The sequence below is a fragment of the Crocuta crocuta genome, unplaced genomic scaffold (genome assembly GCF_008692635.1).
Source record: "Crocuta crocuta isolate KB4526 unplaced genomic scaffold, BGI_CrCroc_1.0 scaffold327, whole genome shotgun sequence".
In the NCBI taxonomy this organism is placed as follows: Eukaryota; Metazoa; Chordata; class Mammalia; order Carnivora; family Hyaenidae; genus Crocuta; species Crocuta crocuta.
In genome coordinates this window covers 961,583-973,270 of record NW_027529176.1, presented here as the reverse complement: position 1 = coordinate 973,270, position 11,688 = coordinate 961,583, and the positions used below count along the sequence as shown (strand labels likewise).

At 65.4% G+C, this 11,688-nt stretch overlaps 1 protein-coding gene and 1 long non-coding RNA gene across 2 annotated transcripts in view; one reads left to right on the top strand and one right to left on the bottom strand.

Annotated features, from left to right (window-relative positions):
• Window positions 1-250: 250 nt before the first annotated feature.
• The window catches only part of SCRIB (scribble planar cell polarity protein), an 18,598-nt gene continuing 7,160 nt past the window's right edge, over window positions 251-11,688 (bottom strand). The window contains exons 19-36 of the mRNA XM_077758134.1: window positions 11,556-11,636; window positions 11,218-11,472; window positions 10,839-10,947; window positions 10,494-10,789; window positions 10,226-10,408; window positions 4,081-4,191; window positions 3,946-3,993; window positions 3,675-3,749; window positions 2,722-2,790; window positions 2,218-2,325; window positions 1,970-2,129; window positions 1,740-1,875; window positions 1,464-1,649; window positions 1,227-1,369; window positions 1,104-1,141; window positions 939-1,013; window positions 712-763; window positions 251-626 (exon numbers count right to left, since the gene is read on the bottom strand). Of these exons, the coding sequence (XP_077614260.1) occupies window positions 490-626; window positions 712-763; window positions 939-1,013; window positions 1,104-1,141; window positions 1,227-1,369; window positions 1,464-1,649; window positions 1,740-1,875; window positions 1,970-2,129; window positions 2,218-2,325; window positions 2,722-2,790; window positions 3,675-3,749; window positions 3,946-3,993; window positions 4,081-4,191; window positions 10,226-10,408; window positions 10,494-10,789; window positions 10,839-10,947; window positions 11,218-11,472; window positions 11,556-11,636 (2,262 nt within the window). The 3' untranslated portion in view covers window positions 251-489. The remainder of the gene's footprint in view (window positions 627-711; window positions 764-938; window positions 1,014-1,103; window positions 1,142-1,226; window positions 1,370-1,463; window positions 1,650-1,739; window positions 1,876-1,969; window positions 2,130-2,217; window positions 2,326-2,721; window positions 2,791-3,674; window positions 3,750-3,945; window positions 3,994-4,080; window positions 4,192-10,225; window positions 10,409-10,493; window positions 10,790-10,838; window positions 10,948-11,217; window positions 11,473-11,555; window positions 11,637-11,688) is intronic.
• LOC144226717 (uncharacterized) lies at window positions 5,339-6,784 on the top strand. The gene is made up of 2 exons (XR_013333719.1): window positions 5,339-5,640; window positions 6,171-6,784. It is a non-coding gene; the product is annotated as an uncharacterized LOC144226717 (long non-coding RNA).

Genomic DNA, 11,688 nt, shown 5'->3' with positions numbered 1-11,688 from the left:
AGCTGNGGCCCCGAGTACGGCCCCGCCAGCTTCCAGGAGGCGCGCCTGCGGCACTTCCGCCTCTTCTTCGTCACCAGGGCTCCGCGGCCGCCCGAGGAATCGCTGCGGGTGCTGCTCCCGGTGCGCGTGCGGCTGCCCCGCGGGGGCCTCTAGCANGCATCCGCTGTGCGCGGGCTCGGGGACGGTCTGGCGGTTCCAGGTTCCCCTTGGACCCCAGCCGTGGGGTGCGGGTGGGCAGACGGACAGGAGGTAAAACGTAGTCAACTTTATTCTTCTTAAACCACAAAATAGAGTCTTTGGTTGTACAAACGTCACTAGTTACAGTCTTGCCAACGGGGCGGGGAGGGGGTAGTTAGTCGGCGGCCGGAACTCCTGAGGGGTCTCTTTAAAACGCTAACACCCAGGTTAAAAGACTCGGGGCAGGGGGTGGGTGGTGCTGCTGGCAGGGCACCCCTCCCCCCACCCGAGTCAGGGTAGGCACCCAGGACTCTAGGAGGGCACTGGGCCCAGGCCGCGGCGCCCTGGCCGGATGGGGCGGCGGCTGCTGCACAGTGTCACCTCCTCGGGGCCTGGGGAGGGCCTGCCCAGAAGCACCACGGCCACCTCTCCATCCTCCTCCTGCAGGCCTGGTGGGCAGAGGCAGGACAGTGAGCTGGGAGGGGGCCGGGGGGCCTGGGGGGGGGGGCCCCCCGGGTTTCACGTGCCACTCACCAGGGCCCGGAGACGGTTCCAAGGACCTCAGCTCCTCCGCAAAATCCGGGGACTGCGGTGGGGAGAAGGGTCAGGTCAGGACTGCAGCCCAGGCCTGTCTGCCACCGCTCCCGAGAGCTGGGGTGGGGGTCCCCGCACCCGCGCGACAGGACCCGAGGCAGAGCGGGACAGGCCCGGTGGAGAGGCGGCAGGAGCCGCGTGCGGCTGTCCCGCGGAAGGGCCTGTACCTGCAGGTCATAGACCGGCCTGGAAGAGGGCAGGGCTGCGAACAGCCTGTAGTCAAACTTCCTCCCAGACAAGGCCTCGAAAGGACAGCATGAGGGAGAGAGAGAGCGTGAAGGGGGGGGAGGGGCGAGGGGGTACGGGACAGGCATTGACCGCAGGCTCCTCACCAGGCGTCCGGGGGAGGTGCTGGTCTGGGGGCCGAGGTCTGGCGAGGGGGGGACAAGAAGGGGGAGGTGAGGGAGGTGCGGGCTGCAGGGCAGGCCCCCCACCTCCCCCACCAGGACACAGACCTTGCAGGGGGGTGGGCGATGGGGTGGGCGCCGGCGAGGGGGCCTCGGCCAACCGCTCCAGGGGCCCGCGCCTGCTCCGGCCCTCCTGGGACTTGCTGAGAACCATCTGTGCTCGGAGGGCATCCTGTTCCAGGGACTTCATCCTGAGAGCGAATGGGAGGCGGGGCTGGGCGCTCAGCGTAGCCGCCGCGGGCAGCGGGGGGCAGGGTGGGCCCCGCTGGGCCTCTGGGTCCTCACCTGGCCGCCCTCCACAGCGCGCGCTTCTCGGCCTCCAGGGCACGGCGCTCGGCAGGGGACAGAGCCCGATCGGGCGTGGGCAACTCGGGGCTCTGCACGCGGAGCCGCTCCTGATGGCGCCGCTCCGCTTTGGCCGTGCGCACCGGGGCGCTGCCTCCCGGAGGCTGGGGGGCCAAGGGGCTGAGCCTGGGATGGGAGACGGGACAGGAGGGCCGGCTGGGTGGGGTGCTGGGGGCACAGGGGCGCCCGGGGAACCGCTGGGTGCTGTCCCCTCACCCCGTGGTGGGGCCGGCCCGGGGCGGCGGCGCCTCTGGCCCCTCCTCATCGGGGGCCTCCCCGTCCAGGTCCAGGGGGAGCCCGGGGTCCTCCGCTTCCCGCATCATCTGTGCCCTCTTCTGCTGCAGCTTCCGGGCTGGGGGAGGGGTGGGGTGGGAAGGGGAAAGAGGACAGGTCAGGTCTCAGGCTGGAGCCCCCTCCCCGCGCCTCTCACCTTCCTGGCCGCTCACCTTCCTCCTCCTGCATCTTGCGCAGGTCGTCGGCACCCACCAGTGACACGCGCTTGGGGGGGCCCTCAGCTTGGGGCAGCCGCACCTCCAGTTCAAAGTACTTCTGCCGCTCACGGAAAGAGAGCTGCTCCGGGGAGGCCACGGGCCCAGGTGTGGGGAGCTGGGGAGAGTGGGTCCTGAGGCCCGGCCCCTCCGGGCGCGCACCCCACGAGCGCACGCAAGGGAAGGGAGTGCCGCCCGCGGCGTACCTGGGCGGGGCCGTCCTGCGGCGGGTGTGGGCCGGGCACGGCCNCAGCCGCTTTGGGCAGCAGCGGGGAGGGACGGGGTTCAGGTAAGGGGGTGGGGGGTTGGTGCAGAAAAGAGACACAGCCAAGGAGAGCGGTCAGGGTAGGTACCGAGGGGCGTGGGGCCGACGCTTACCTGTCTGCCATCTGCTGGGAAGGGCAGAGGCCAGGAGCTGGCCTCGGGGCTGGCACTGCCAGTGTCCACCCCCCCGCCCTCCCCCGCAGCAGACCCACGGAGCCTCAGTAGGGCCAAGCCGGGCCTCACACACGAGGGGACGGGTAGAGGGGAAGCAGCCCTGACCGCCTGGCTCCGCCCACCCCGGGGGCCACAGGGAACCCCAACCCCCATCGCCAACCACCTGTGCCCAGGGAGGTGCTGGCGGGCTGTGCCCTCACAGGAGTGGCAGCTGGGGGGGAGGTGCTGTCCCCTCTGCCCTGTCCTCCGCCCCCCACCTGGTAGGCACCCACCTGCTGGCCGCTGGGGGAGGGGGAGCAGGGGGCCTCAGCCACCTTCCCTGCGGCTGTTCCAGACACGACCTGCAGGCGTCAGGCCAGAGTGAGCTTCAGGCCAGGTTGGGGCCTCGTGGGGGTGGGGTGCTTGCCAGAACCTGGTTCTTAGTTCCCGATCTGACCCCAGTCTGGGGGATACCCCCAGGTGGATGGAAACACCTCCTCGGTCGGTGTGAAGGGTCCCCCCAAGGGCACAGCCCAGAGTCCCCCAGGATCCCCTCTGCACCCCACAGAGCCAGGAGGGAGGCTCTGCCCACAGCGGGGCAGCTGTCCCATGGCAGCCACCCCCTTCCCCGTGTTCTCTGAAGGGGCAGGAGTCAGGGCGGCCTGGGCTCTGACCCACCACCCCATGGCTAGCTGTGCCTTTCTGGTCGGAGGACACAGACCCCACCCCTGCTGGGGGCTCCCGCTCTCAGTGCTCAGCTGTTCACAGCTGAGGGAAGCCTACACTGCAGCCCCTGGCGGCCCCTGAGACCCCCGCCCCCAGCACGCCTCCCCACTGCTCGGCCATGTTGGCGCCTCCGGAGGGCTCCTTCTATCTCGTGGGGGAGGAGTAAGGGCCAAATGTCCGGCCTGCCCAGCACAGCTGTCACCACCAAGCACTGGCCTCCATCATGGCTTCTCGAAGCTGCTCTAGGCTATCTTCCCCAATGGGGGACCCCCAGTGGCTCTGGAGGCCTCCAGCTGCCTCTGCTCCCCCGTCCCCAGCCCTCAGTCTCCCCTTCCGTGGATCTGAGGGGAGGGGGCTTCCTGGGACCCAGCTCCCAAACCCTGAGTGCCTCTGCCTCAGGTGCCCCTGTGGGCCCCGCCTGAAGCGCCGTCCGGGGTCTTGGGGAGGAGTGGGGACCGAGGCGGGACAGGGCTGAGAGGGCAGCCGAGAGAGCAGGCCGGGCCGTGACCCGGACACTGACCCTCTGCGTGCTGCCGGCGCCGGGCGTGGCGGCCAGGGCTCGGTGGTCCAGCTTCGGACCCTCTGGGCTCCGACCCTGGGGAGCAGAGCAGACAGCGGCGTGAGAGGCCGTGCGCGCCAGAGTGTGGGACGGGCTGCTGCCGGGGAAAGGAGGGCCTGCTGGGCGTCTGGGCCGCCGCCTACTGGCCCTTGCGGGGTCCACCCTGCACCCTGCGGCGCCCCAGGCCCAAGTGCGAAGAGAAGCCCAGTGTCTAGGGAACCAGGACACTCACCACAGCTTCCAGCCCCCACTGTGGGGGCTGTCCCGGTGGCTCCTTGTCCTAAGAGCAGAGAGGACACCAGTCAGGGACTGCCAGCCTCAGGCTCGCGCCCCCGCCCCCTGGGGCTGAGCTGCAGGGGGTTCTGACCTTGCCAGAGCCCTCCGGGCTCAGCTCCCGGTCGATGGAGGAGATGCTCTCCAGGCTGTTCCGGCGGCCGATTCCTGCCGCGAAGGGGTTGGCAATGACGCCCGGGGACACCTAAGGAGAGGCGTGTGCTAAGGGCAGGACCCCGGGTCTCAGGGTCCCCTCGAGGTGCGGCCTCTGCGGTGGGGAGACCTGTGACCGGTACCGCTGGCCACCCAGAGCACTGTGCTGTCACCGCATCTGCTCCAGGTCACGGACGCACATCGCGGGCGCCAGAGGCCGTTCTGACACGTGGGAGGAGGCAGGGGAGGCCGACTGTGTCCACTCAGCCCAGGAAAGAGGTGACACCACCATACAGTGTGGGGATGGGGGGGCACCGAGCAGCGGGTGCCTGGCGGCAAAATGCCCTGTTCCAACTCCAGGCTGCTCTGGAATCTGCAGCGCACGCGCCCAGAAAGCATTGTGAAACAAAGGGTACGCTGGGGCGGCGGCCCGGCAGCTCGGGCGGTGCGGGTGGGGGGCACCGTCTGCCGCAGGTACCGGCTGGCCGGGCGGTGGGAGGAGGGCGGGCAAGGGCGTGTGTCTGGTGCAAACACGGGAATGGTTCGCTCCAGCCCGAGACGGGAGGGAGAGCTCGGCTGTGAGCAGCAGCAGGACCTGGGGGGGGAGGGGGGGCGGCCTAGGGACCCCCCCAGTGTGAACGGCCCCCACCGGCGGGGGCGAGGGCGGCTGTCGGTGTGCGCCGAAACACCTACCCGGCCGCAGCCAGCACTTAGGAAGCCCGAGTGCAAGGGTGAGTGAGGGGAGGGCAGAGAGGGGCCGGCCACATGGAGAGCGAGGACAGGGGAGCCCACCGCAGAGAAGAGGCGGCTCGGGGATGCAAGCACCCAAGGGACGGAGCCATTCGCGAGGCAGGCCCACCGCCACGAACCGGGCGCTGGGACGGGCGAGCGGCCGGATGGGGAGAGCAAAGGCCGCCCGAGAGGCGGGCTCGAGGGAAACGCTGGAGCAGCAGCCCCGGAAGGACTCGGCTTCCGACAGCAGTGGAGGATGTAACGACGGACGCCAGGGAGCCCGCCTTCTCAACTTCTGGAACGCGGCAGCCAGAAGGCCACAGGCAGGCGGGTGAGTGCGACCGCACACGGCGCCGGAGCAGAAAGCACACGCGCCAAGGCCTCCAGGCCCCTTCTGGCCGGGGAGGCCACGTGCCCGGGGCGGGGCCGGCCTGCGAGGCCACTGGGCTGCGCGTGACAAGGTGAGCGCATGCCTTTCCGCAGTCAGAGACACGCGTCAACACGCACGCGCTCACACGCAGGAGCGCGGCTGCTGAGAGGCACTGACGCCACGACCACACTGGGGCCTGGAGCTTGGCTTCTAAATACCGCTTCCCGCTGAGAGAACCAGCGCTCCTTGGAGAGATGCGCCCAGAGGCCGGCGGGAGCGTGAGATGAGCCCAGAAACTAGGTTGCTCAAAGGAAGAGGGGCCACATTAGAGGGGCTGCCGGAGCACAAAACCAGCAGCCACAGCGACAGACCGTCACCCGTAAAACAAGGCAGAGGCCAGTGAGTGTGCGCTCGGGGCGGGGGGGGATCCAAAGGCAGAGAAGGGAGGGCGCCTCGCGGCAGCACAAAGCCAATCAATAAACGCAGGAGAATGAGGAATTCAGAAAGTCCTCACTGGCAGTGACCACAGCACCGATGCAACAAACACTGATGGTCATTCAAACACTCTCCACATCCCCGGACAAGATACTAAATTCAAAGGGGAAAGAGTCACTTTGCAGTGAGGAAACCTGTGGACAGCACTGTGGGGACCATGGGTAACGCGACAGACCGCCATCCGTGCGCCCCGTCAGAAGGGCCACAGTGGTAAGCCTGCTGTGAGCAGCTGTGGGCCGTGGTGCACAAGGTCAGGGTCAGGGCCAGGGAGACGCTCCCGCCTGTGCACCCCTGCACCGAGGCCCCTGCGACGAAGGACGTCGTGGGACAGTGGGGGAGATGCACAGGGCTCTGAGTGACAGTTTCTGTGGCCTGTTCTTGCCACTTTTTTTCCAAATTTAAAATCATTTCATATACTTGCTTGTATTTTTCAGAAAGAAATGATGGCAGGCTAACCCTGACTGACACGTGTGGTGGCCGGCAGGGAAAGAAGCCAGACTCCTCAAAAGTGCCGTCTGTGGTTTTGGGACCACGTAGTAAGACTCACACTAGCACAAAACACCTGTTTTAAAACCATCCCTGAAGGCTGAAAACAAGGAAGCCCAACTGTGTCCCAAGTTGCCGGCACGGCAATGCCATGAATTGTTTCAAGTCGCCGAAGAACAGCATTTGGATCGTACGTCTTAGTGAGAAGTCTGAGGAACTGGGGGAGAGCTTAACTTGCTCTCAGTGACCTTGGTATTAACAGCAACGTGGGTGCTGTGCTTCGGAACTATTAAATAATGACACTTCAAAAAGTTTCAGTAGAAGATGACACAAATATAAAGTAAAAAATAAAAACCCTGCAACCTTAATTATGAATTGTGTACAGTACAGTACAGACTCTTGGTTTCGGCTCAAGACATGATCTTACGGTTTGTGGGTTCAAGCCCCACGTCAGGCTCTGTGCTGACAGTGTGGAGCCTGTTTGGGATTCTCTCTCCGTCCCTCCCCTGCACTTTCTATCTCAAAATAAATAAGCACTAAAAAAAAAAAAAAAAAAAAACACCTCTACAGTGGCACCTGGCTGGCTAATCAGTGGGACACGGGACTCTTGATCTCAGGGCCGCGAGTTCAAGCCCTATGTTCAGGGTGGAGCCTTCGTAAAAAAATAAAGAACAGTACAATCTCATGACTTTCCTCTTTCTAGAAACATCCACATCCCAGGCCACATGTGCTGCAGAGGCTGGGAAGCAATGAGCCCAGCCCCCATGAGCCCTGCAGCCCGGGGGTGGGGGTGGGGCTCAAAGTGCCACTCTTGGCTGAGAGGTGCCAGGGTCCTCACGGAAATGGTTGATTCCAGGGCCAGACCAAGAAATACCTGGACGCCTGGTCATACAGGAGTGCACGGAAGCTGTGGAAGGACAGGCATCCCACTAAACAGGAGCCACGTGTCCAACGAGGGGGCACAGTGTGAGCACACACGGGGTTCAAAGCCATCAAGGATACACAGGCCCGTGAATTCACAGTAACGCAAAAAACAAAACAGGGAGAGCTCAGTTGCCGTCCTTGAAGATTTCCGGGGCGCCCTCCCTCATGGCAGAGACCGAGAGAGTGCCGGAAGGGAAAGGTAACTGTGGCCAGAGCCTGGACGCTGGCCCCCTGGGAAAGCCAGGGAGAGACGCGCTGGCTAGCGTGAGCTGGACGGCAAGCGGGCAGGCGCTCCATCAAGAAGGGCCATGACCGCACAGGGGAAGGGCCGTGGGCGCAGAGGGTCGGATACAGGAGCCAGGTGGCGGCTGGTGGGGACGGGACGGTGGGCCTGTGCTGTGCCACTTCCGTGTCCCGATCCTCCCTGGGGCCCCAGAAGCGGACGCTACACAGGCGAGGACACGGAGGCCGGGAAGCCAGCACCTGCCCAAGGCTCCGCTGTAAGGAAAGGCTGCGCCCCGGGCCGTGCTGGAGCCCCACCTCTAACAAGCTGCCGGGGTGCTCGGGAGGAAGGCAGCCAGTGAGCGAGACTGGCTTTCAGGACCCGACAGGGTTCGGGGACACCTGACGAGCCCGGACGCCTGTGGGGGTCGGACAGGCTCACACACACGAACCAGGCAAACGGAGTACGGCATCTGGGGGGCAGCGGGGAGAGCGTCCTGAGCGCCCTGCCCCGTGCCCTGGGGCATGCAGAAACTGCAGCCCCCTCTCCCCGCTGGCACTGGGATAAGGCCACCAGAGCGGACGGGGCCTGGCCAGGAAAGCGAGCCCCACGGCCACCACTCAGGACGCAGCACCCCGAGCAGTCCACAGGTGTGCTTGGAAAAAATGCATTCTTGCTACCGGTAGAAGAACCCTGAAATCAAAGCTAATTCTCGAGTCCCAATCAACTTCTGTTAAAGAACTCAGTAGGTTCGTTTGGAAGAAAAAACACATAGACTGAAGCTTTTCTAAAATAAGGAAAGAAAAGGGATGTGACCAAGTAGGGATCGAAGTGCGTGAACCAGTGACGGTATTTGGGACCACGTGCAGCAGCTCGGGACACACCGAGCTCTTCCGAGAGCGGCCCCTCGTGGGGCTCCTGAGATGATACAACCACTCACTCGGAAAACACTCCCGGGGGGCGACACAGCTTGGTCTTTAAAAAGTTACATCAGTGCAGGATGGAAACGTAGAATTACGTGCTGATAATTCTTTGAGGTAGAGTTTTTCCTAAGCAAAACCCAAAATCCAAAAGACACAAAGGAAAAGACCGGAAGACTTAACTCATAAAGAACTTAGATTTCTAAAAATTCACAGAAACCATTCTTAAAAAGCAAAAGCGACAGAAACGACTACATCCCTCACAATGTGACGCTGAGGCTCAGACCGTGAAAGAGCACGTGTCCTCTCTGCCAGGACAGACGGATCGGAGCGCCCCAGGCCTCCTTCCTGCACAAATGCCCCCAAGGTACAAAGATGGGCTCCGAGCCAGCCGGATGGCACCGGAGGAAGGCACAGAGGCAGTGACCTGCAGAGGGACCGCCAGGCACAGCCACCTGAAAGGGTGACCAGCAGAACCATGTGCCCAGACAGCAAAGGCAAGTGTGGGCACCACTTCACCCTGTAACTCGGGGACACCCCGGCCCCCCGCTCTCGCCCCCCAATAACTCAGGGACACTCCAGCCCCCCTGCTCTGGCCCCCTCATAACTCGGGGACACCCTGGCCCCCCACTCTCACCCCCCCTTAACTCAGGGACACTCCACTCTGGCCCCCCGCTCTCGTTTCCCTGTAACTCGGGGACACTCCAAACCCCCCATTCTGGCCCCTCATAACTCGGGGACACCCCGACCCCCCGCTCTCACCCCCCCTTAACTCAGGGACACTCCACTCTGGCCCCCCGCTCTCGTTTCCCTGTAACTCGGGGACACTCCAACCCCCCCCATTCTGGCCCCCGCATAACTCGGGGACACCCAGGCACCCTGCTCTCACCCCCTGTAACTCAGGGACACCCTGGCCCTGCTCTCCTGAGGGTTTGAGCCCCTCACTGTGCGGCTATTTTTTTTCCTCTCTGACTAAAAAGCTTTAAAATCAGCAAAAGCGTTGACCGAAATCCTCCTAAGCATGCACACGACACGAAGAGAAGGTAAAGCCTCCTCTGGGCCTGCGCGGTGCAGACCTCAAGTCCCAAGAGGAACGTCTGTCAGGAGCCACCAGGGTGTCCGTGAAGTTGAAGGGATAAGTGGGCGGGAGGCGTCCGCCCGGCCTGGGGCAGCAGCGGGAGCACAGCCCCCCTTTCTCTCGGCAGCTAACACACAACGAGGGATGACCCCCGACTGGCAGCGCAGGGACAGAGTGGCAGGGAGTCACTATCCCAAAGGGCACTGCAGACGGGCCGAGCTGAGGTGGCCGCCCTGTCCCCGGTGCCGAGCAGGCAGCCACTGGGGTGAAGGGCCCTCAGAGGCCCGTGCAAGGTGCTGGCCCAGCCATGTCGCTTTTCGCCCAGGGGCCCCGGGGACAGCAGTGGAGAAGGCAGGAGTGTGCGAAACGGGACCCTCCAGAGCAGAGGGGACGCCAGCCTCAGAGCCCAGACTGTTCAGGCTGAGGGCCCTGCACATGCCCCACCCTGGCTTCTGCGCCGAGGTTGAGGTCCCAGGAAGCAAGGTGCACCGAGGGGCTGCCCCGAGGGAATGGCACCTGGGCAGCTGCGGGGACCCCCCGTGTCTGCAGGCGGAGTCCCGAGGGGCCCTGACCTCGCTGCGTGCGTCGTGCGGCTCACGGCCCTGCCCTGCAGACGCCGCCCACCTGCAGGCACGTGGCTTCTTCCAGCGGCCCGACCGTGCTGGCCATTCACGTGCCCTGTCCCGCCCGGGCCACCGCCCCTCCCACATGGACTCGGTGGCCAAGCGCCTCCCCAGGCCTGGAAACATAAAGAGTGGCTGCCCTGGCCCCCACGGGGTCACTCCTCACAGGTCTGGGCCACACTGCAGACAGGACCCCATCCCTGCGGCAGGGCACTGGCGTGGGGCAGGCACTGACCTCGGCAGGGGCGGCGGTGTCAAAGCCGTCACAGACGAGCACGGTGAGGGTGTCGCCCACGCCACGCAGCAGCCGCACGGCCTCGCCGTGCGTCAGGCCGAGCAGGCTCTGCTGGTTCACCTCCAGCAGCCGCAGCCCCACCCGCAGCCGGCCGTCCCGCCCGGCTGCCCCCGTGGGGCTCACCTGCGGAGACCGGGCCTCAGGGTCTAGCCGGCTCCCCGTCTCCGAGGAACGCAGCAGGGTGGGGCCGGCTGGGGAGGGGCCTCACCTTGGAAATGAAGATGCCCTCGTCTGTGGGGTCACAGGGGTTCCCCGCGTGGCCCTTGGCGCCCCCTCGGATGCTGATGCCCAGCTTCTCGCCGGGCGCCTTCTGGATACAGAGCTCCCGCATGCCCGGGGGCGGCGGGTCCCTCCTCACCAGCAACACCAGCTCCAGGCAGGGCCGAAGCAGGGCACTGACCGCCTCCTGGTGCGTGGCTTCCCGGATGTCCTGCCCGTTCACCGCCAGGATGCGGTCCCCAACCCGCAGGCCGCCGCGCGCAGCCAGGCCCCGTGGGAGCACCTGTCGGCGGGGTGGTGGAGGGGTGAGGCCCGGGGGGCAGGAGGCCTTNCTTGGAGATGAAGAGGCCAGGCTCCTGGACGCCGAACGGGTGGCTGGAGTGATCGGAGCCCCCAACGATGCTGAGCCCCAGGGGACCCCCGGCTCTCGGCAGGCAGATCTCCTGGGGACACCAAGGGGCACGAGGGGCCGGTTGGAATGAGGCTATTGGAGCAGCAAAGGGGCGCTTCTCCTGCCCAGAGGGCGTACGGACCCAGGTGGCTGCAGACAGGTCATCAGGGATGCCAGGCAGTGGTCCTGCCACATCAGGGCTCACAAGACGACCACGTGGAAAGGAAGCTAAGAAACGAAGGCCTAGTGACCTGGCACCAGAACAGTGTCCTCCCACCCAGAGGGAAGCGAGAGACAGGCAGGGAGAGAGCCGTGGTCTCACCTCCACTGGGTACGGCCCCTCTAAGGCGGCAGCCGGCAGGCTGGGGGCCAGCCTCAGCGGCCCAGACTCCCCAGGGGTGGCAGTGGCCATGGTGGTGCTGGTCGCACTGGGAGGTGTGGGGGTGTGTGGCGGAGGGCTGGCGGGGAGGGGGCCCCCGGCCCCACGCTCCAACAGCAGGGCAATGGTGGAGGAAGCAGCGGTCAGCAGAGAGACGGCATGGTCGTGCCTGGCCTCGGTCATGTCCACCCCGTTGATCTGCAAGAGCGAGGCCAGTCAGGGAGCCCTGGGAGGCGGGCGGAAGGATGGGGTGGCGAGCAGGCCCCGTGAGCCCCACTCACCGAGAGGACTCGGTCGCCGACCTGCAAAGTGCCCGCCCGGTGGGCAGCGCCCCCCTCTGCGATGCGGGAGATGAAAATGCCCTACAGGGGAAAGGAGAGGCGAGTGGCGGTGTGGCGGGAAGCGCACAGACTT